Source organism: Channa argus, chromosome 2, assembly GCF_033026475.1.
Source record: "Channa argus isolate prfri chromosome 2, Channa argus male v1.0, whole genome shotgun sequence".
Taxonomy (NCBI): domain Eukaryota; kingdom Metazoa; phylum Chordata; class Actinopteri; order Anabantiformes; family Channidae; genus Channa; species Channa argus.
The window spans coordinates 21,455,241-21,477,630 of NC_090198.1; the positions used below are offsets into that span (position 1 = coordinate 21,455,241).

The window sequence follows — 22,390 nt, forward strand, 5'->3', positions numbered from 1 at the left end:
ACAGAGAAGGTAATTATTGCCGTGTCCTACACCATACTGTATGACCCACTTTTCACTATAGACTATTTTGTTAAGTCATATTGTTACAACAGAATCAGTACTGCACAAGTAGAACCATGTAATATGGTTAAAAAGTTGTATGTGTTGAACATTAAAAGTAAGCTGTTTCCATGCAGCGTCATTCACCAAAAATTTGACACATGGATTTATTACACTGACATTTTTTTTACTGTGATTGCTGTTGTATTGCTGGCTTCCAACAAAGATCAATGGAATAATGTGAAACTTTTGCCATTAATGTTTTGCATGACATATTTTCACATGCAAAAGTAAACAAAATGGAAATTCAGTCTTAAAACCCCTGCTCAACAGTGTCACTAGTGGACAAATTACACATGGTACCTTTTCATTTTTTAAGAACAGTTGTTGACCACATCTATGAAGCTAATTTATTTTTCTGCCTTCCTGCTTTCAGTGAGCAATTAGTTAATTAGGTCTTCATATAACTGTTATATAGATGCTGAGAATGTTTGCACAAATGATTTAAATTTGTACACGTGGACTGCAGTACTGTACCATATTAACTTAATTTCATGTTTATATAACTAATCAATACAAGAAAATGTCTACACCTCCTCCAGCAATCATAATGCATAAACAAGCATGCAGAGATTAAGTGCATACAAGATAAAACAGGAATAGCTGAAGTAAAACAATTCAACATTTTAATACTGAAATAACTGTGGTCAGTCATAGTTAGCTTGGTCCAAATAAAGAAATGACAGAGAAAGTCAAACTCACAATACTACAAATAAGTATCTTATGTCCCATCTTAGACTCCTTCAAAAAGGGAAACATTTTATCTACAGAGAAATCAGCCCAGTTGGTTTTGGCTCAATCAGCAGCAACTTTAGAAATAACGAAGGGAACTGCCTATAGTAAGGGATGTGAAACTCTGACGCATATTATGACTAAATATTTAAAAATAATTATAGGCATAAAGACTGGAGATAGATAGATACACTCTTTTTTTTGCTTGTTTTTGTGCAAAGTTTACCAAATTTTTTATTTTGTTATAGTCTTGTGAACTTGGGTGGGCATGGGAATCTATTCTGACAACAAGGTATCCACTGTTTGTGTGTGGTAACAGAATAGAGAAGGATTTGTGAAAAAAAAAGGAAAACCCTAAAAAAAGAACAACTTTACCACCAGATCCACTCAGAGGAAATGCCTGTGTTTTTCTGTAATACTCCACACATCCCCACTGAGAGCTATGTAGGTGGTAGCACAAATGCCTCAATGAATGTGTGTTTTGTTTTTTTTTTCTTTGCCTGATTTTTTCTTTCCTGGTGCTCAGGTGGTTAGGTGAATTACAAACCAGAAACAGTGTATTCTCCACACAGGAATAGTTAGTTTACACTTTCAGTTTATTTATCCTGGAAGGTGTCCTACTTGTCCATCTTTTATATCTGAGGATAACATACCTTAGATCCCTCCTTAATTTACAACAATGTGCTGAGCTATTATACTCAAAGCATCTAAGTCATGGTTTGGTTTACAACACCGGACATTACCCAAGGAACTCTTAAGACACATACTACTTTATTGTTTAGTAAAAAGGATAGACTTTTGAGGACACTTTAAAACACAAAGACACAGTTGTTATTTTCACAGCAACCTATTGTTCTTCACACAGGCAGCCTTTTTTTCTACAATAGTTCAGCTGAATTTCACTGGCAGATTAAGCTATCACCTTCCAAACGTGTCACTGGCCTATACATACTCTTTCCCTACTTTAATGAACTCTGAATAGAATGACATTCAGGTCATCTTCACCCTACATTTACATGCTTTATTCTAGTTGAATGTCAACAGACAAGTGCAATAAGATCAAGAAGTCACAAAGTCAGTTAACTGAAGTGTGAAAAAACTAGGGAAAGTAATAAAGGAATGCCAAATGAAAATTCACCACACCACCAAGTTGTAGTGCCAGTTCTTGGTTATCTTCCTCCAATCTGACAAGATGCCACTAGAGCTGCCTTTAATACACGACTGCACCTCACACCTCCTTTGATGCGTCTAAACCAACTGTAGGTTTTGCACCTTCTGCGTTTTGCAGTTAAAGTTAAACCCATTATGGGATCCATTCTAGCACACTTTACTGCAGCATCGATCCCCTCAAAACAAGATATATTTGTGCAATCCCACATTTGCTTTTTATCCAGGGAATGATACAACTATCTCTTGTTCTGTTTTTGCAGGCACGATGCAGAGTGAGACTTTAACAACTGTGATGACTGTGGTATTTAAGGGTGAATCAAGGAGGGGGCTGCCAGTTTCACAACAACTAAAAATGTGAAAAAAAAGTGTTCTGAAACAAAAAGCAGAGGAGTACTGGACGGTGACCAATTACAAATCTTAAGATTAAATCACTACCTTATAATTAGATGTACATTTTTGACAGAACCCAAAAAGCTGCTCTTTATTCTTCTACAAAAGTGCAGCATGAGCCCACCATAAAGGCTGCATCAGCCTGTAACAGCACCATAAAGACTGCATCACCCTCCCTGTGCTTCTTTTACTCCCCATTCTTTTCCTGTTAACATGCCTTTTATAGTTCAAGTCAGTTGAACCCAACATCAGTGAACTCACTATGTGTTTTCGACAAAGAAGAGACAGCCATGTAAAGAAGGCTTTTTAACATGGCTATTACCAGCACTGTCCCATCATACTGTAGTGTATATCACAGCGGGTCTGCTTCTCCCTAAAGTTTTCTCTCTGCCTTTGGTGTATCCACAGGGCAGTGATGCCTGGCATGGTGATGTTTCGGCGGCGCTGGTCAGTTGGCAGTGATGACCTCGTGTTGCCCGCCCTCTTTCTTTTTTTATTGCACTGCATCTGGTAAGTCGGTGTTTCTTTTTCTTCATGTATCAGTGTATCATTGTAGTTCCAAAATGTATTTATTTTAATTATTGTTTCCCTGCCCTTGTCTTTCGTAACCAGGTTGGTTGTTCTGTCTGTGGTTCTGTTCGGCCTCCCTTATGGCTCAGACCAGTCTTGTTCTGTAACGCTGGTAGACCATGGCCGAGGGTATCTGGGCATCTTGGTCAGCTGCCTTATCTGTGAGAGCGCCATCATGTGGTTGAGCATGAGAGGCAGCATTTTGTACACACAGCCCAGGGAAGCTGTGCAGTATGTGCTCTACATACGACTAGGTAAAACATGAAGGTGCAGAGGTGCTTTTTTGTAAATGACACATTAGGGATTGCACCTTGATGCTTGTTAGGTTCATAATAGAAGGCTGTGAGAATTAGTTGTTTAAGTTAGGATTAGAATATTGTTTATATTGATTGGGCAGATATTAATTATTATTCTTCTCACTCTCTCTTTCCAGCTATTTTGTTGGTTGAGCTTGTATATGCTGTCGTGGGAATTGCCTGGCTTGTTCAGTATTACCAGCCATGCTCAGATGTCACTGCCAAAAATCTGGCTTTGGGTGAGTGAAAGCAGGTACAAAAGAGAATTAAAATGGTTGTTTTAAGTTTAAATTAGTTTGTTATTCCACATTGTGAATATTGATTTCATGTTCTCTGCAGGTATTGTTGCATGCAACTGGCTTGTGATATTTAGCGTTTGCATTACCCTAATGTGCACCTTCGATCCTACGGGTCGGACTTTTGTTAAACTGAAAGCCACCCGTCGACGTCAGCGCAACCTCACAACGTACACACTCAGGTATTATCCGACTCACATATTCTCCATTTATCTCTTTGTCTTTTATTTAAATCCAGCCATAACATCTTACCTATTGTTTACATAAATTAAGTTTTGACAATATTCTTTGCGTTTTCTTTCCATTAGACACAGACTAGAGGAAGGCCAAGCCAGCAGCTGGAGCAGGAGACTGAAGTTTTTTATGTGCTGCACAAGAGCCCAGGATACACAATCGGTGAGTCACAGATTTACTGCATGTGTTTCCTTGCTGTGGTTAAAGCAAAATACTAAGGATTTAAACCCAGGAAATGTCCAGTGAGCCTGTGGTAAAAAAAATAGGCCTTGACATGATGGATCAAGTCTGACAAAAAATATCTTATTGCTCTGCTGCTCATAATCATAAATGTAAAATTGTTTAATTTTAGTCTAAACCAATTTCCAAGTTAACAGTTAAACACAACTGCAGGCAAAGAAATTCTGTTTACTGAACAGAAGGGAAGGTAAAATATCCAGAATTATTTTTAGATTTTTCAACAATCTGTTGTATTTTCTAATACTTGAGTAGGGCACCGTGTCTTCAGTGGGTTTGTCTACAGCAGCAGTACAAATATAAACCCATTTGTGGGTTTATGTAATGATATTGCTGGTTAATTTCAGAAGGCAATGTGTATTCACCTATTGGCTAACACTATTCCATGGAGACCTACAACCCCAATTCAAAAAAGTTTGGGACGATGTTTAAAACATAAATAATAACCAAATGCAATGATTTGCAAATCTCATCAACCCATATTTTATTTACAATGGATCATAAGCAATATATCAGATGAAGAGAAAGAGAAACTTTACCATTTCATGAAAAATATTAGCTCATTTTGAATTTCATTGAACACATCTCAAAAAAGGAACAGGGCAAAGTTTACTATTGTGTAGCTTCCCCTGTTCTTTTAACAACTGTCTGTAAACATCAGGGAAGTGAGGAGACCAGTTGCTGAAGTTTAGGAGAGAAAAGTCCCATTCTTGTCTGATGTGGATTCTAGCTGCTCAACAGTCGTGGCCCTTTGTTGCTGGATGTTTTTCTGTTGTGATGGATGCAGCATGTGGTTTAGCATTGTCTTGCTGAAATAATCAAGGACCTTCCTTGAAAGAGATGTTGTGTGGATCGGAGCATATGTTGCTCTAAAACCTCTATGTACTTTTCAGCATTGATGGTGCCTTTCCAGATGTGTAAGCTGCCCACACCATAGGCACTAATGCACCCCATAGCATTAGAGATGCAGACTTTTGAACTGTCCACTGATAACAAGCTGGATGGGTCCTCTATTCTTTAGCCCACAGGACATGGAATCCATGGTTTCCAAAATGAGTTTCAGATTTTGATTCATCTGACCACAGAACAGTTTTACATTTTGCCTCAGACCATTTGAGCTTTGGCCCAGAGAACACGGTGGTGTTTCTAGATCGTGTATACATATGGCTTCTTCTTTGCATAATACAGCTTTAACTTACATTTGTGAATTGCACGGTGAACTGTGTTCTGACAGTGATTTCTGCAAGTGTTCCTGAGCCCACGCAGTGATGTCCAGTAGAGAATCATTCCTGTTTTTAATGCGTTACCGCCTGTAGATGGTGGGATCAAAGTCTTCGCAGTTTAATGTTGAGGAACATTTTACTGTAATTGTTCCACAATTTTTAGATGCAGTTTGTCACAGATTGGTGAACCTCTGCCCATCTTTACATTCGAGACGCTCTGCATCTCTGAAATGCTCCTTTTATACTGTCATGTACTGACCTGTTGCCAATTAACCTAATTTGTTGTCAAATACTCCTCCATTTGTATTTTACTTGCAGCAAAATTTTTTCCAGCCTTTCGTTGGCCCCGTTCTAACTTTTCTGAGATGAGAAGAATGGGAGAACATTCCTCTTCCCTGATGTTTACAGACAGCTGTTAATAAATGATGGGATGCTACACAATGGTAGCATCTGTTTCAACTTTTTAAAGATGTGTTGCTGCCTTAAAATTCAAAATGAGCTAATATTTTCCATTAAAATGTCTTAGTTTCAACATCTGATATGTTTATGTTCTGTTGTGAATAAAATATGGGTTGATGGGTCTCTTTTTATTTACATTTTACACATCGTCCCAACCTTTTCTGAATTAGGGTTTTACAAATTTACAGTTGCAGTAGGGATTTATAAACATGTTTAACATTTTCTATTGATTATTATTTAGTTGAACACCACAACAAGCAGAGGGTTAGATAGTGAATTGGTTGCATCTGTTTAGTGGCAAACTTCCTGCTGTTCAATTTTGTTGTTTTTGCTGTGTTTTGCCAACATGTTCTGATATGTCCTGCTCTGCTCTCCAGGATGCATATTCAGAAGTGGCCAGCCTTTTTGCAGAGTTCTTCAGAGATCTAGACATTGTGCCTAGTGATATTATTGCTGGCCTGGTACTTCTCCGCCAGAGACAGAGGTCTAAGAGATCTGCTATTCTGGACCAGGTATCAGTCCCAATAAAATATGTCACTCTTCACATTCTTGTGTACAGATGTGCTACAATAAAATAAAAATAACCTTTTAATTCTCTTTTCCATTTCTAAGGCCAACAATGACATTTTAGCCTTCTTATCGGGTATGCCTGTTACTCGTAACACCAGATACTTGGACCTTAAGAACTCGGTGAGTTTTTTCTATGTGATGAGCTGCCAAAGCCAAAGTAGGCTTGTGTTACTGCCACACAAACAGCAAACTCTTGTCAATGTGCAGAGGTTTAGAATCTTAGTAAATGAAATGCTGAATCACATTAATACTAATTGCATTTTAAGAGAAGGTTAACTTGCAGCTATCAAATGTTTCTCAAGGTCATCTTTATTATTTTTCTGCAGGAATTTCACAACTTGCAGTAGTGAATCTATAATTGGGAGTAAAGCTAAATATAAAGTATATGTCTTCCTCATCTCTTCTGACGCATGTCTATCCGTGTGTCCTTTTTTTGTAAAGGCTGAGATGAACATGTACAAGGATGTGTGTTATTACATGCTGTTTGCCCTGGCTGCATATGGTTGGCCCATGTACCTGATGAGGAAGCCTGCCTGTGGGCTGTGTCGCCTTGCCAGCTCCTGCCCGTAAGCTCTCAAACATACACTCACGCTTTTGATGTATTTGGCTTATGCGTCACTTGAGCCTCTCCACTGTGGATCAAATTTCCAGTGCATCAGCAATTGCCATGTGGTAATCCACTGAGAAAATACCACTCTAGTGAGGCCCACTCACGACACAAGTAACGTTGAAATAATGACATGCTGTTATCCAGATTGCCTGCACTTGGATCCTAGATTATATCTCAGTAATTCTACCTGTATTTCTTTACTGTCTACTTCACCTACTGTGTGACTGTGTTACCAAAAAAGCTAAAAAAAAACACACAATGATTAATATGGTTTCTGTCTTTGTACTTGTTTTCTTCTGATCTTCCTCTCTATCGGATCCCAGATGTACATCAGTGTCTGGCTCTCGGTTGTCTCAGTCAGTGACAGTGGAGGAGGACAATTGTTGTGGCTGTAATATCCTTGCCATACGGAGACACTTCCTGGACAGGGACCTCAAGCAGGTTCACATTGTCTACACTTCCTGCCATGATGCTGTGAGTAATTTAACAACCAGTTAACGAGCAGTCAGAGGTCTTTGGGTTTTATTTCCTGAATAAAACAAAGGATTGGTATTGTGGAGTGTTTTAACACTAAATAACATAAAGCTTGCTAACCAGCCAGTATTCTTATCAAACAAACATGTCTTAACACAGTGTTGCTGTGCAGTGCTGCACAACCACAAACTAAGAGCTAGTGTGATTATTTAGAGACTATATTTTGTAGTTTTGGACATCATTGGTGTCTGTTTTGATAACACTTCACTCACCAGTTTAGCTACGGCAAGTCGAGTGAGAGCTGTGTCCACGTCCTCGGCAGTAAGTCAAGTGTGTTCTCAATAGGTGTTGGACTTAGTCAAGGCAGCGCTTTGCCACAGATATTGTTTGAGATCGGCATGGAGAGCATTTGAAGGTGCAGCCAGGGTGAGCTGTGTCCAAATGGACGGCCTCATATGAGAACAGCTTCTGGTGCATAGTCTTTAGTCACTGAAATGTTGTAGTAAACAGGCACTGTGGTAAGGCAATTTAGATGTCACACTGTTAAACTGGGATTATTTTGAGGAAACCCTCTTCCCTGTGTCTCGCTGCATCCTAACGTCTAGACATTAAAACTAGTGAGTAGAAATGCCTGCAAAACTGCAAGAAAAAAAAGCCCAGAGTTGGGAATTAGATCAAAAATTGTCACGATTTCACTCCAATGTTGTATAGGCCTAATGTCCACCTCTCTCCATCTAAATCTTTGCTTTGCAGTAATATTAACAGTGGTATTACCAATTTGTTTTATATTATGCAACATTCTTAGTCTATAAAAAGGTACATGTTAAAATAGTTTCCTAATCACAAAGAAAATTAAATGTAATAATTATATTTTCAAATAGTTTCCACAGCATTCACACTGGCACTTGAGCCACACTGCTGATGATTTTTAAAGCAGAGCACTTCTCAGCAAGGTTAGCCAATGCTGAGTTTCCATCTATAAATTTCTCACACACAGTGACTTATAGTTCTGTGTGCGATGCCCAGCTGAAAAAGGTTTGATGACTCTACAGTAGTAGTTTGCTGAGTCGCAAGTGCACCTATGATGCTTTTGGGATGAACTTTTCCTTTTCTCAAATTTTCCGACTCACAGGTTCCTCTCTCTGTCTAACCAACTTTTACCGCTCTTCATCTTCCGCACAGGTTTATGAGACTCCATTTTTTGTGGCAGTGGATCATGCGAAAAAGAAAGTTGTCATCAGTATCAGGGGAACCCTATCGCCAAAGGTACACTTTCTTCTCTTCTCTGTTTCTACAGTAATATATTGTGAAGTCTTTTTAAAAACATTAGCTGACCCTCCTCCCTTCTGTACCTCACAACACCAACACCTCCAGAGCAGGTGAAGTTCTCATAGTTTAATGCAGTGTTCTCACACTCCTACACACTTCACGCATAGAGCAGAAACATGACAGTCCACTTTTCAGAGATGAATGTCCTATTAGTTTTTTACATAAGCATTTTTCAGAAGTTGTCTCTTTTGAGAGGAAAGAAACTGATCATCCGATTGAACTTGGATGCTTGGCTCCCAAATGATCTGTTTATCAGTGTTGTTCAGAAATATGTAAATCTAAGGTAGGCCATGTAGTGTAGGCGTTGATCTCTCATTGGTCTCAGGACAATCTTTAAAGGTTAATCAATATAAGAAACAATTTTTAAAAACACTAACTTTACACCCATTAGGCAACATTATAGCCTTATGTTGAGCCAAAACTTTGCTTTATTGTGGTGCAGCAGTGTCCACTGTGATCACTGCTGCAATACATCACCAGTATTTTGGTAAAAGTAATCATGGTTCAGGTCAAATATACAGTTAAGGGGAGACTGACATATGATTTCCATGAGAATATAAGTTCTAGGTGTATTCTTTTAAGTTAATACAACAGAAAAAAATAAACATGTGCACTGCTATTTTCACCTTTTCTACTGTAAATTCCCACTTCATCCACCTGTGTTCTCTGCTTTATGCTTTTTTTTTTGTAGAATGTTTAAATTTGTCTTATGTGTATCAGGATGCCTTGACTGATCTGACGGGGGATTCTGAACGTTTACCTGTAGAAGAGCAGCATGGAACCTGGCTTGGCCACAAGGTCAGAGATTTCAATTTCAAAGCAATCACCTACAAGATTTATTCTCCACAGTAAAGCCTCCTCTGAATTCTTTTTTTTTCTCCAAGCTTTAATTCTCAGAAAGTAACATTATCTCAGACTCTAAAGGTCATTTCATTTAATAATTATGTAATTGTTATGGGTATTTTAATAAGAGATTGACACATCCTGTCTGTATTATTTTCACTCTCACCATCTGCTTTTCAACTGAATCCCTTCCCTTCTCTTTCCATTCTCAGGGGATGGTTTACTCAGCAGAATACATTAAGAAGAAACTGGAGCAGGAAATGATTTTGTCACAAGCTTTTGGAAGAGACCTGGTACATGACTCAGTATACTGTATAAAGAATGGCTGGCTCAGTTAATATTTTCTATAATTTGTACAGTACTCTGCACTTTGCATTACATTAATTTAGCAACAAATAGAAGAGGCCGTTTGTTGAAATTAATACTAATGAATCATTGTGGTACCAAAGTGTGCTTTTTTTAATTGTAATGAGTTTGGGTTTCTTTCACAGAACAAAGGCACAATGCACTATGGACTGGTCATAGTCGGGCACTCCCTTGGTGCAGGCACTGCTGCTATCCTTTCCTTCTTGCTGAGACCTCAGTACCCAACACTTCACTGCTACTCTTACTCTCCACCTGGTGGCCTTCTTAGGTGAGTCAATCTTTGTGTGTTTATGCTGTGTACAAAAACTGTATAAATACAATATTTGTATAATGTATAAAAAAATTATAAATACTATACAAGATCAGTCATTCTCTTGGACTGTTTTGTACAGGAGGTTTTTAAGATGTGCCACTTTCATGCATCACTTGTGCTTGCATATGTTTATACATTCCATTCCATGTTTAACCTGAGTTGACTGCTTCATACCAGACACTGTTTACTTTAAATTCGTATCTGTATCTGCCCCGAATGTTCAGTTAATGACTAATGGCCCATGCCGTGTTTACACTTGAGATTAATCAAGCCAGTGTTAGCAATTTTTTATGCCATTTCCGCCTCTATTTGCCAGCATAGGAACTGACAGGAAACCTTTTATCAGACTTATGTAGTATGCACCTTAACCATTAGGCTACTGGGGCACTGCTATGTGGTGTATTATTCTCTTTTTGCTTTGATAATTATTGTAACCCTTAACTAATTTCCTTATCAATGACTTGAAATAATATAATTATTAAAGTAATATGTGGACATCCATTTATAATAGAATCAAGAAGCCATAAGTCAATGTTTCACTGTGATATTATACTCTGGCATCAAAACTATTAAATTGGCATTAATGCGTGCGATGAAGGCAATACAAGGGGCCCCGTTTAGCCATTATTACCCCCCACTGTACAGTTGCAACACAGCATGATGGCTTCTGTGTGTTTTGTTTTTGCCACATGCTGTGTGTGCCGTAGCAGTGGTACACTTCATCAGTTCCTTTCCAGGGAACCTGTTTCCAGTCACTGACATTATATAAGCCATAAAGGAAAAATTTTGCTGTTTAATCCTTGTGCTGTACACTTGCTTTAGCCCATCAAGTCCCTTAGAAATCAAGCAGAAGCTATTGTCAGCAAAAGCTTTTATAAGGTTTTCTTGTGTAATTTTCATAATACACTTATTTTAATTGGTAAATGGTAAATTGGCACTTGTATAGCACTTTAAAATGTTGATTCCCATTCAGTTATTCACACACACACACTCACACACACACACACACTCACACATGGGACCGGTGGTTGAGGCATCCTCGATTGTGTCTGTGAAATCGTATTTGTTCACTTTTTTGATAATGTGCTCACATGCAAATCAAAAGTGGTAATAAAGCTGTTGTTTGCACCTGTATATGTTGTGTCACATAGTATAAGGGATGGTCAAATGATGCAGGGACACAAGATTCTATTTTTTCTTAACAAGTGTATCTTATCTTGTGTCCATCGTTTCCAGTATTGTATCAACCAGAGTTTAAATGTACTCATGGATTTGAATTATTGTGTGCACATAGTAAAACACGTTTCTTAAATATATGATGTAATATCAGATCATATACTATACATATATAGTATTTACTTCATGTAACTTTTTTATTTTAAGCATTTTGGTATAAAACAAAAAATGTATTTATTGTATTTGGAATCGTTTCTTTATTAACACCCTCTACTCTCTTTATGTAATTTGTTTCCTCCTTTTTTTTTTTTACCCAGCGAGGATGCCATGGAGTACTCTAAAGAGTTTGTCACATCTGTGGTATTAGGGAAAGACCTGGTACCAAGGTATATATTCTGATACTGTGTGTGCAGAAAAAGCTGATTACACTCTGCTGAAGTTTAAGAACAAAAAACATATCTGCCCTTGCTCTCTTCAAGACTTGGCCTTTCACAACTGGAGGGTTTCCGGCGCCATCTTCTGGAAGTCCTACAGAAAAGTGCCAAGCCAAAGGTGATTTAAAATCTGCAGAAGACATTCAGACAAGCCATCTGTACTATGAAACCATCAGAAAGAAATAAGAGATTGTGTTGCAAGAACAAGCTGTGCCGTCTTGCAATTATATGAATGCTCTATGTACTATCAACAAAAACAAAGCTCCAGTACTGTACAAATGCTAATAAATTATTAAATAGTTATTGGAATCCAACATATTTTCATCTATCTATATCTCCAGCATTAACTTAGTTGCGTCCCACTTCTGCTACATTTTCTAAGCTTTGCATTGTGATTAAATATTTTCCACAATCTTTCCCAACCCTGCAGCTCTCTTTGTTGTAACGGAAGCATCATTTAGTAAACCCCTGGATGTTGCAGAAGACCATGATAAAGTATAAAGACACATTTAAATACATATGTTATGATGGATAATGACAATAGATTTTTCTTTCTATCAGTGGAGGATCATTGCGGGAGGCACCAAATGCATCCCGAAATCAGAGCTTCCACTTGAAGATGATGATCCTCAGTCTCAGCCAGCACCGCCCCCCAGCAGTCGCCTGTGGCTCCACCCCAGTGACCTCAGCATTGCCCTTTCAGCTTCCACCCCCCTCTATCCTCCTGGCAGGATCATTCACGTGGTGCACAACCATCCTCCAGAGACATGGTGAGAAAATTGATGTAAAAGCTGTGGGAAAAATCCTTCAATTTATATCCCCAAATGCTGTTTTTTAAATTGTAGAATTTACTGACAACTGAGATCAGTTGCCAGTTGAGTGGTGTTGGCCCTTAATTCATATACGGCCAACTTTATACAAAACATGTATTTTTATCACACAGCTCTGGCTTAAAAATGGTCAAGTGGTTGTATAAGTGATGCATGAACACAGCTACCTCAAAGCAAACCCTATATTTGATTCACAGCTGTGAAATAAAAGAACTGGCAGCTCAGTGGGAAAAGGTGTACACTGGATACTTGCGACTGTGTGGGCTTATAGTCTGTCATACAGCGGCTACTTGTTCTTCTGCTTATAATATCTAATATCATATTTTATTTTATTTTTTATAGTCTACCTGTCTTTTTCATCTTTTTTATACCTACCTGTTTTTTTATGTTGTACAGTAACCTATAAGAGCAAAATAAATCAATCATTAATGTCTGGAGATTAAATTTTTAATACTCGTTCTGTTAGACACTATTATAGAACAACAAACACATCCTGGATCAGATGGGCTCTAATCCAAGGCCTTTTAAAGATCTTACTGATAACAGATGGATGTCACTTATCTCTTAAAAAGATAAGAGATGTCTTTGCTATGAAAAGGTAAAAACAGCTGTTAAATGAATGAAACATTCATTTTTGTTATCATAATTCATTTGTCTATTTGCATAACACCGATTAATTAGCTGGGTTAAAACATTTCTTGCTCCTTACACAATCAAAAGTACAGGAAGCCACATAGCGTCTTGTCAGTCTGTTAAGGTTTTCTAAATGTGAATTGTGATGCCTATCTTGTGATGCCCACTGACATATTCACGTCAGTGGTTTGGGTTAGGGTTAGTGTATTGTAAGTGGAGGACAGTGAGGCAGGTTGTTGCAAAATCATCATGCCTGTGTCCATTTTGTCACTATGATTGATAGACTATCCCTCTCCCTGCCTCTCTGTAGCTGTGGGCAGGAGGAGCCAACCTATTCAGCTCTGTGGGGCGATAACAAAGCCTTCGATGAGGTCATCATATCACCCGCCATGCTTAATGAGCACATGCCCCACATGGTGATGGAGGGTCTAAACAAGGTCTGTTTATGTGTGTGCATGCAGATGGGATCAGTTGTGGATATGTGGAATGGCTTTTAACACCAGCACTTAGTGAATGTTTAGTATGTGTGAATTGCATCTAACTTTAAAAAAACACATATATTCTCAATTACAAACTGCTCATAAAGGGGGATACCACTTTTTAGAAATTTAATGCAGTGAAACATTTGGTTATATTGTAGTTGTTACATATCTTTGTTAAATCCCTTCTTAAACACATTAAGACATGATTAATGATGTATCAGACAGGCTGGGAAAAAAATTTTATTTAAAAAAATTTAATCACATCTGTAAAGCTTTCAAAAGCTCTCCAGGGTTGATTTAGCCACATGCTCTCATAGCTATATACAGTATAATTATCACCAGCATTGTCACAATCAAAGTTATTTATTTCATAATACTGCTAAAAAACGGTTGTAAACACACTGGTAAAATAATTCCATCGTATGCCCCTTTAAACTCTTGTCAAGGTGTTTGACTCAGTGGTCTGTTTATGCATGTGACCTATCTATAACCTACAACTTGCTGCAGCTTTTGGCTTTCCCCCTAGCTCCACTCTCAAAGCATGGGAACTGTTCACTTCTGGTCGGTTTCATGGTTCTCTCTGGTGTTTCTATATACTTTATAAACATTATGGGGTATTAATGTATATGTTTGCATGTTATAGAGCCACTTTGCCGATTGCACTTTGTAGTGGCTGAAGAATTAAACTTTGTTTCCCCCTTTGTACAGTATGTCTGACTTGGTGTATGTTCACCTTTGCTGTGCCTAGTCTGTAGTATGATACTCTTTGGTGTTTCTGCAGGTACTGGAACCATTTTGTCCCCTGTCTGTGCAGGAAAACGTGCAACCAGAGGAAGTGGAAGTCAATCAACCCTCCTGCAATACCACTATGTTCATAACCTCAAAAACAGAAATGAACTCTACTTCCCTTTCCTCTGATTCCACCCAAAAAGGCCGATCCTACACTGCTTTTGTAGCAGAGTTTCAGGCCGTTTCTGTCCCTCTGACAGCTGTTACTTGTCCTTCTTTTTTAGATGCAGAGTCTGTGCCTCCTCCTCTGCTGTCAGACTGTACTTCTACCTCAATGCCTTGCTTGGTCTCTGTTCAGCCACTTTGCAACAGTCCCACTTCAAACCCCCGCTTCAGAGGGCTTTCAGTTGCCGATGAATTATGCATTCCACCACATACCCCCAAATCAGGCCCACCCAATTCTCATCCTTGTTTGGATTTGATTGTTACTCCTCTTTCTGAAAAGCTATCTAATGACTCCTGTTACACTCAGATTCCAAGTTGTCCCATCAAAGATGATAAAATCACATAGCAGTTTTCAATATGAATATGATGCAATCTGTAGTTTATCTGTGCCAAACAGCGTATCTGATTCTCTCGTATAGACTTTGGCACTCAGTATTACCTGGACCTCATTACTCTCTATGCACAACAGTTATCAGTCCAAATAGTCTTGCTGTCACTGAATTGAAAAGTCATTAAACATATGGACTGCCATTGTTAGTAATCATAATGTGACTAAATGGCCAGATGAAAAGGATCATACATTCATATATAAATTCCAACATAAGAAACATTTTGCCTGATGTTAAACTGAGGGTTTGATGTCAATCTTGATCTCTTTAAATGTTAGTCAAAAATAGCATTTTACATCCCTGCATGATGTGTCCCAACCCACCTGCACTCTTTTCTCTTGTAAATGAAAGTCATCATCCAGCTTACCTTAAATCAACCCTTCATTCTGTTTCATTCCTCTCACAGCAACGGTATATTTGGTCAAGTGCTGTGGCATGAACTTACTAACCCTGTTCCTCAGCTAACAAGTTTTCTTTGTATTCACAAAGTTTCCATGGTAACCCAATTTCTTCCACATTAACTGCTCTTTCTCTGTTCTTGGCTGGGTTTTCGGTAGCTGCAGCGCTTCTGTCTGGATGCCTTTTTTTTTCTTTATGCCCTTTGAAAGCACATATTCAGCTTTTCCTCAATCATAATCCCTTCAAGCAATTGTCAGTTACTCATCAGCTGCAGATGGAATAACACAGGGGAACAAATGTGTAAATGTGGAGTACTCTGCTTAGCAAAATGACTGATCACTGAGTCCTTTCTTCTTATTACTGGCTTGTGAAGAGTGAAGGGTTTTATTAGTAAGACTGAAAACTGGAATTTCTATGTTTTCCACTGTGTAGCTTGTAATGCTGTGTCATAAATTATACATGCTAAAAATCTACAGCTGCAGGGATTCATGGTACAGAATTCCAAGTATACATTTTTCTCTTTTGCTACAGATCCTGCCATTTCACTCTTAGCCCATTTGTAGCTTCGATTGCTTGACTGTTGTCCCTGTAACTGCAAATATGTGCTATAGTTTAACACTTGCTGCATTTTTCTCCTCATGTATCATTGTTTACATTTGCCCATGTAATAATTCAATGTTTTCATTTGTGAGCGATAACCATCTGCCTAACCCAAACATATTAAACACGTTTATTAAATGCCATTTCAATGCCAACTTAACCTGTGTCTTTAAGAAATGCAGTATTCATTAATTTTCCATCTAGTTTTACCCTATTATGTACCAATGTCAAATATATTTTTGTTTTTGTGTGTTTACATATCCTTGCACATTTCCAATTTTCTTTCCATATGGTGCTTTCACCAGTTATTAAAGTTGACCAATAATATGTAATTGTGTGTTGATGTGATTTACCATTAACTTTTAATCCCTTCACATTTTAACCAGTAGCAGTGTTAAAATGTTGTGGGATGGTGCTTTGATCATTGGTTTTGAACATATACAGATGTTACTGTCTATTTCTTATTATACTGTAGGTCTTGTGTAGTTTGTTAGTTCCCTTCCATTGTTGGTGTTTAATGTCAGTTGGAGTAGGTCTAAACTCACCTTTAGACTGCACTTAAATGTAACTGATCTACACTGTTCTTTTTAATACTATAATATTAGGTGTATTATTATCATACAGTTAAATATAGATACAGTGTTATAATGATATTAAGGGTGATCCAAAAACCATACATTCATCATTTTGCATATGACAAGTGGAAGAAAAATGTCTCTGTGTTGATGCAGTATAAAAATACTAGCTACTGGGTATACATTAATCTAGTGACATATCTGAACCCACTTGCTGACACAGAAGAGGAATGGGGGATTTTTTCTTTTTTTCTTTTTATTTTTTAAGAAACATTTTATCCCGTTTGTCCACTGTCAATAAATGGAAATGTCTGTACGTCCATCTGTTGAGGACTGGTACTAAAATGAATGAAGTTGGTTAGAACAGCGCTTGTGTATCTTTGTGAATGCATTAACTATTGTATCACTTGCCATTATCTGTGCTCTTTTTGTTTCATTGTGCCTTTATCTGCAAAGTTATTTGTATATCCTTTTGTGCTTACCACAGGTGCTGGAGAACTACAACAAAGGGAAAACAGCATTGCTGTCAGCAGCCAAGATCATGGTGAGCCCCACAGAAGTGGACTTAAATCCAGAGACCCTGTTCATGGATACAACAACAACAACTTCTCAGCAGCCGACGCCTACAACCCACCACCGCAGGAACAGTAGTGTTCGGTTAGTACACCAGGCACCATTGTGGGTGTTCTGGAGTCTGAAAGAATACATAAAAATGTTTCTTTGATCCTCTGTATGTTTAATTTTCCCTTAATATATAATAGTGCGAATAACTTTATAAACTGTAGGGGTTATCACGGAACATACCTAGTTCTAATAATGTAGCCGGTTCTAACAAATACTACTGCTACTAACTGCCACTTTATTGTTTTCTCAATACTATCATTTGTCTGTTCCATATGGTTTAAAAAAACAAGAAAAAAACCATTGTCACGGTAAGCAAAGCATGATAATACTAATTTTGCATAATGTCCTTCCTTCTTTCATGCACGCATGCACGCTGCCTGACCACAGAGCAGTAGCAACGTATGGTAGTATTCAGTTTCCACCTCGTCCTCTCTTGTTTAGCCTCTGTCAAAAGTTAGTGTGAACTCCTGGTGTTGCTGGTTGAATTATAGTATTAGCTATTAGATGGTAATACAGGAGCATATACAGTCAGGTTCATATAAATTTGATCAGTGATGCAATTTTTAGTTTTGGCTCTGTGTGCCACTCCACTGTGGTGGTGTGTGTATATATAGCCAAAATGTGGAAATTTGAAACACTGTCCAAATACACTGTTGCCCATAAAGTAGGAATAAAATATTTTTTACCTCTCACAGTGTGACCATGCAATTTATTCTTGATAGATTAAGTGTATATCTTCTCAAAACTTTATGATCAATCTCTTCCAAACATATCACAGTTAAATTTAAAACACAATTAGCCTTTGCAATAAAGAGGAATGTGTCTGAAAACAAAATTATTCCAACTTTATGGGCAACAGCGTATTTAAAAAAAAACCTGATTGTAGCTACAAGGATAAACTACCGGCCTCCCAGTCTCTTCTTTTCTTTGTCCTGTCTTCCATTTTTGTAATGTTTTGCTGATGTTCACCTAGTTTGTAGATATGGTTTAAATTCCAACACTTTCCTATTCTTCCCTTCTTGAACCCTTAGTAAGTTGTTTTAACCCTTTTTTGTTTTATGTCTGTCGTGTGTTCTGGATCCCCTCTGTCCTCCTTTCCCCTTCATTACTCCTCAACCCCCTTCTTCTCCTCTCCTCTAGTTCATGTGCACAGTCTGAAATATCTCTGGATGGTTTCTCTGAGTGCCCTCCTCCCCCAGTCCCTGTAGTGCTGCGTGGCGCACGGGAGCGCCTGGCAGTGGAGCTGAGGGACCGCAAAGCACCACTGGCTGTCATGGAGAGTCTTTCAGATGCAGAATCCCTCTACAGTCTGGATTCCCGACGATCCTCAGCTGCATTAAGGGGTTCGCCAATGCTGGGTAGCCTCCCGTTCCCTTTGGATGCACCGATCCCAGAGGAGAACCCATCTCTCAGCTCTCGCACTGAATTACTGGCTGCTGACTGTCTCTGCCAGGCAACACCAGAGCACCTGGGTGAAGTTGGGCCCTTCTTTACACCAGAATCCAGATCCACCCCGGAATATCCCATGCGTCTGTCTCCTGCCACACCTCGATACAGTGGACACCTCTCCCCAGCTCTGCTGAACCAGGGTGTCTTGGCTCAGCCTTTCAAGCCAGAGCCTAACACCAACCCAAAAATGCTTCCTGATGGGGATCATCAACAGATTCCTGGTGTCTACAGCCCAGGGAGCACTCCTAATGCTCCCCTCAGCCCTCAAATTGGATCTAGATCATTGGATAGAGAAATGGAAGGTTGGAATACAGCTGAGAACCAGTTTAGTGTGGAGACCATGCCAGCAGCTTGTACTCCTCCACCACAGCTATCCAATGGAAACCCGAGCCAGGCAGTGCTGGAGTTTGCCCAGTACTTAGACTCTCTGTTCAGACTGGACGGTAGCAGCTCACCACCACTGGAGCTGTCTGATGGGGAGTCAGAGTCAGGCAGGGGCTCATTTGGACAAGGTGAGTGTCTAGGAGATGGACAGCAGTTGGATGACAAACAGTTTCTGGCCAGAGCAACACTGGAGCCAAACTTAGTCCCTAAGCCCCCACGCACTTTTGCTGGATCTGCTGACCCCTCTTCAGGCATCTCTTTGTCACCTTCCTTCCCTCTCTCATCATCTGAGGAACTGAATGATCTTTCTCCTGGTGAGGGTGCCCCACCAGCCATAAACTCCCTACGAACATCTGCACCTTGCCACTGTCCTGAAGAGAACACATTATCATCTATGGTGTAGACCGTAGACTCCAGTGTCCTTTGCCCTAAATTGAGAGGTGCAATCTAAATTTTAAAACATATCACAGTACATGCATGCAATGGAATGCAGTCACTCATCAGATGGCAGAAACCGACTGACCAACTTTCCATTCTTCAGGTGTCCCCTTTGAACGCTGTTTATAGCATTTTCACGCTATTGCAATGACTAAGAAAAAAAGATACCTCTCTCTGCATGCCAGGGGGCTGTGCTGCTTTTGGATAAGTATAAATAACTGTAGCTTCACAATGCCATTCCAAAACACTGTCGTCTTACCCACGTAGGGACGTATCAGCATTACATAAAATTCCCTGACTTAACAAAATTAAGGGGAGAACAGTTAACTGAGCAGGGATTCAACAACTAAAACTATAAAAGCGGTTAGCATAGGCACATCATCTGGGTTGATGTACAACTTCCTGCACTCTCAGCACCTCCGGAATTTTTGTCCAGTTTTTATTTTATTTTTAAAAATCAGGAATGTGAAGATGGACTGATTCGTCAGTCAATATAGTTGAGAAGACATTATGAAATGTTCCTCAGGTCTACAAAGAATTGACTTTGAGAAAGAGAGTGTGTTACATTGGTGAGAAGTCATGTGTTTTAAAAAATGTTGTGATTGTGACAAAGTTATTACAGACGCCTATGGATGTTTTTAAGTCTTTTGGTTACTCTTTATAGTGCATGAAGACTTTATTGTTTTATTTTTTTTATTTTTGAAGATAAATTGACACTAAACAATTTACATTGACATTTAGATACTCTTCGCACATTATATTGCTCAATTAATCCCCTTTTTGCCAAAAAAAAAAATGTTATACACTGTATTGCCAAATGTATTTAAGAAATGTAATTTTGTATATGAATATTGCTTTATTTAAACACATCCATTTTTTCCTTCCCTAGCCATACTGTTGGATCCCATACAGACTGTTACACAGCAACGCCACAGAGAAGATGTCATCCTGACCTTAAAACACTGCCATGGCTTTATTTTGACAACACAAACTCTGTACATTGGGTTTGAAACAATAATCAGCATTTTTCATAACTACTGTAACATTCTCTTAGCAATGTGCCCAGGTCAGGGTCTGCATGCTTTATGCATTTCACAGTAGCATGGCTGGTATATAACAAGTCTTGTCATTAAGTTATAATAAATAAGCTCATGTCCAGAAATTATCACATTAACAAAACTTTCAGAGACTGACTAATTGTCCAGGTCATCACAATGGACATAACACAGGACTGTGTCATCACAGTGTCCCAGGATATTATTTATTTTGTTCTCAAGGTGCTCTAAGTCATCTTGGACGTCAAGGTGTTTGCTTCCCTTTAATCTGGTTCATCTCAAACTTCCTTGAGCTTGGACTGAATTAATAAATGGGCTTGAAAATTGCGTATGCCAATTCTAAATACTGTATGTGGCATATGATCTTCCATATCTCTCTGGGTGTAACAGGTGGCTCACAATTTGCATTATTTATTATCATTAATGTTTTTAACACTTTTATTGCTATATTTGATGGTATTATTATCCTCATTGTTCTTGCAAAAGACTGGTTTGATGTCAGTGATTTTTATCTGAGTAATGGGGAGAGAGTGGGAAGTTTTTTGACTTTCCTCAAATATAAGAAGTTATATATTTCAGCTTTTTTTTATGTCCGAGTGAAAACATTTTTGACATTCTGCTATGGCATAACGACATGTTCTTTTTTTTTTTTTAATGCTTCATATGGCGAGGCGAACAGTCTGCACACAGTGAACTTGTGTGCAAGTGCCACCATCAAGCCTAGAGTCAAAATAGTGATTTGAACAGAATAAGATTTGCTGTGGTCACTCACAGCAGACAGTTCCAACAGGTCTGATAATGCTCAAACCATGCTGCCAGTCCCCGTAGTAGTAGATACACCAAAGCTGGGCAAGCAAATTTCCTATGTTCAATAGCTTTGCTTCCAGCCAGTCATTCACTACACACTGCTGAAAGAGTGAAAGCACTACAACACTTTCCACCATGATGTGTACAGCACCATCATCTATATGTAATTATTTATGCAGATGTATAAGAAAAGATTAATTCCAATAGAGTCATGTAGAAAATAGGGAGATAACGATTATTATACAGCATATCAGTATTGCCATATAGAAAAATATTTCATCTGAAAGGTATTTATTCTAACTATTGGCAGATTTACAAATTGATCTATATTGAAAGAAGAATAATTCAGCTATGTCTTGTCCATGTTTAATTGGTTTGCTTCCCTTCCTTTCCTGCTCCACAATGAGAATGTATTTAATCCCTCCTCCTGCCTGTAATGGAATAAACTACGAACTATGAAAATAACTATGGAATTTTGTCATATCTGTATGAACACATACTGCCAATATACTTGTTCAGATTTACACACTTGGTGTATGTGTAGGATCATGAACAAAGTAGGAGAAGATTTCTCAAATAGAACGATCAAAAACCTTGTGCTTTAGATTTGATGTAAAGAATGTGTCAGCAGCGTTCACACTGCTGAGTGCAGGTGGATTTTGAGTAAAGATGAGATGACTTGCTCTGAGCTATATTTAAGCTAAAGTGTAGGTGCAGTAGATTTTGAGTGTACATAGGATCAGAATCTACTCTTCAGGCTACTGGAGGTGTCATGGGGCAAGTGACACAGCATGCATGGAGGGTGTCTGTTTGATAACACCAATGACGCACCTTGGACCTGTGTCACGAAGCAGAATCACTGAGTTACCCAGTGACCAGCACTGAGAAAAACAAAATGCACATGTGCTACATGAGCAAATATGAATCAATGTTGCATTCAATTATTCAGT

At 38.6% G+C, this 22,390-nt stretch overlaps 1 protein-coding gene across 4 annotated transcripts in view; it reads left to right on the forward strand.

Annotated features, from left to right (window-relative positions):
• Positions 1–21,904, forward strand: part of dagla (diacylglycerol lipase, alpha) — a 30,981-nt gene extending 9,077 nt beyond the window's left edge. Inside the window, exons 2-22 of one of the 4 annotated variants that reach the window (XR_010913789.1) lie at positions 2,800–2,901; positions 3,004–3,215; positions 3,395–3,496; positions 3,597–3,735; positions 3,862–3,949; positions 6,084–6,218; positions 6,319–6,396; positions 6,718–6,842; positions 7,210–7,360; positions 8,543–8,626; positions 9,410–9,487; positions 9,745–9,825; positions 10,024–10,166; positions 11,705–11,773; positions 11,867–11,939; positions 12,383–12,591; positions 13,595–13,721; positions 17,171–17,340; positions 17,598–17,615; positions 18,448–20,147; positions 20,468–21,904. Coding sequence is in view for 3 of the 4 variants with exons in the window: in XM_067496353.1 (XP_067352454.1) it covers positions 2,807–2,901; positions 3,004–3,215; positions 3,395–3,496; positions 3,597–3,735; positions 3,862–3,949; positions 6,084–6,218; positions 6,319–6,396; positions 6,718–6,842; positions 7,210–7,360; positions 8,543–8,626; positions 9,410–9,487; positions 9,745–9,825; positions 10,024–10,166; positions 11,705–11,773; positions 11,867–11,939; positions 12,383–12,591; positions 13,595–13,721; positions 17,171–17,340; positions 17,598–17,615; positions 18,448–19,543 (3,273 nt within the window). In the remaining variant the exon portion in view is untranslated. Of the gene's footprint in view, positions 1–2,799; positions 2,902–3,003; positions 3,216–3,394; positions 3,497–3,596; positions 3,736–3,861; positions 3,950–5,565; positions 5,691–6,083; positions 6,219–6,318; positions 6,397–6,717; positions 6,843–7,209; positions 7,361–8,542; positions 8,627–9,409; positions 9,488–9,744; positions 9,826–10,023; positions 10,167–11,704; positions 11,774–11,866; positions 11,940–12,382; positions 12,592–13,594; positions 13,722–17,170; positions 17,341–17,597; positions 17,616–18,447 lie in introns of those variants that run through there. The other 3 variants (XM_067496353.1, XM_067496354.1, XM_067496356.1) reach the window with 3 other exon arrangements.
• The last annotated feature ends 486 nt before the right edge of the window (positions 21,905–22,390 follow it).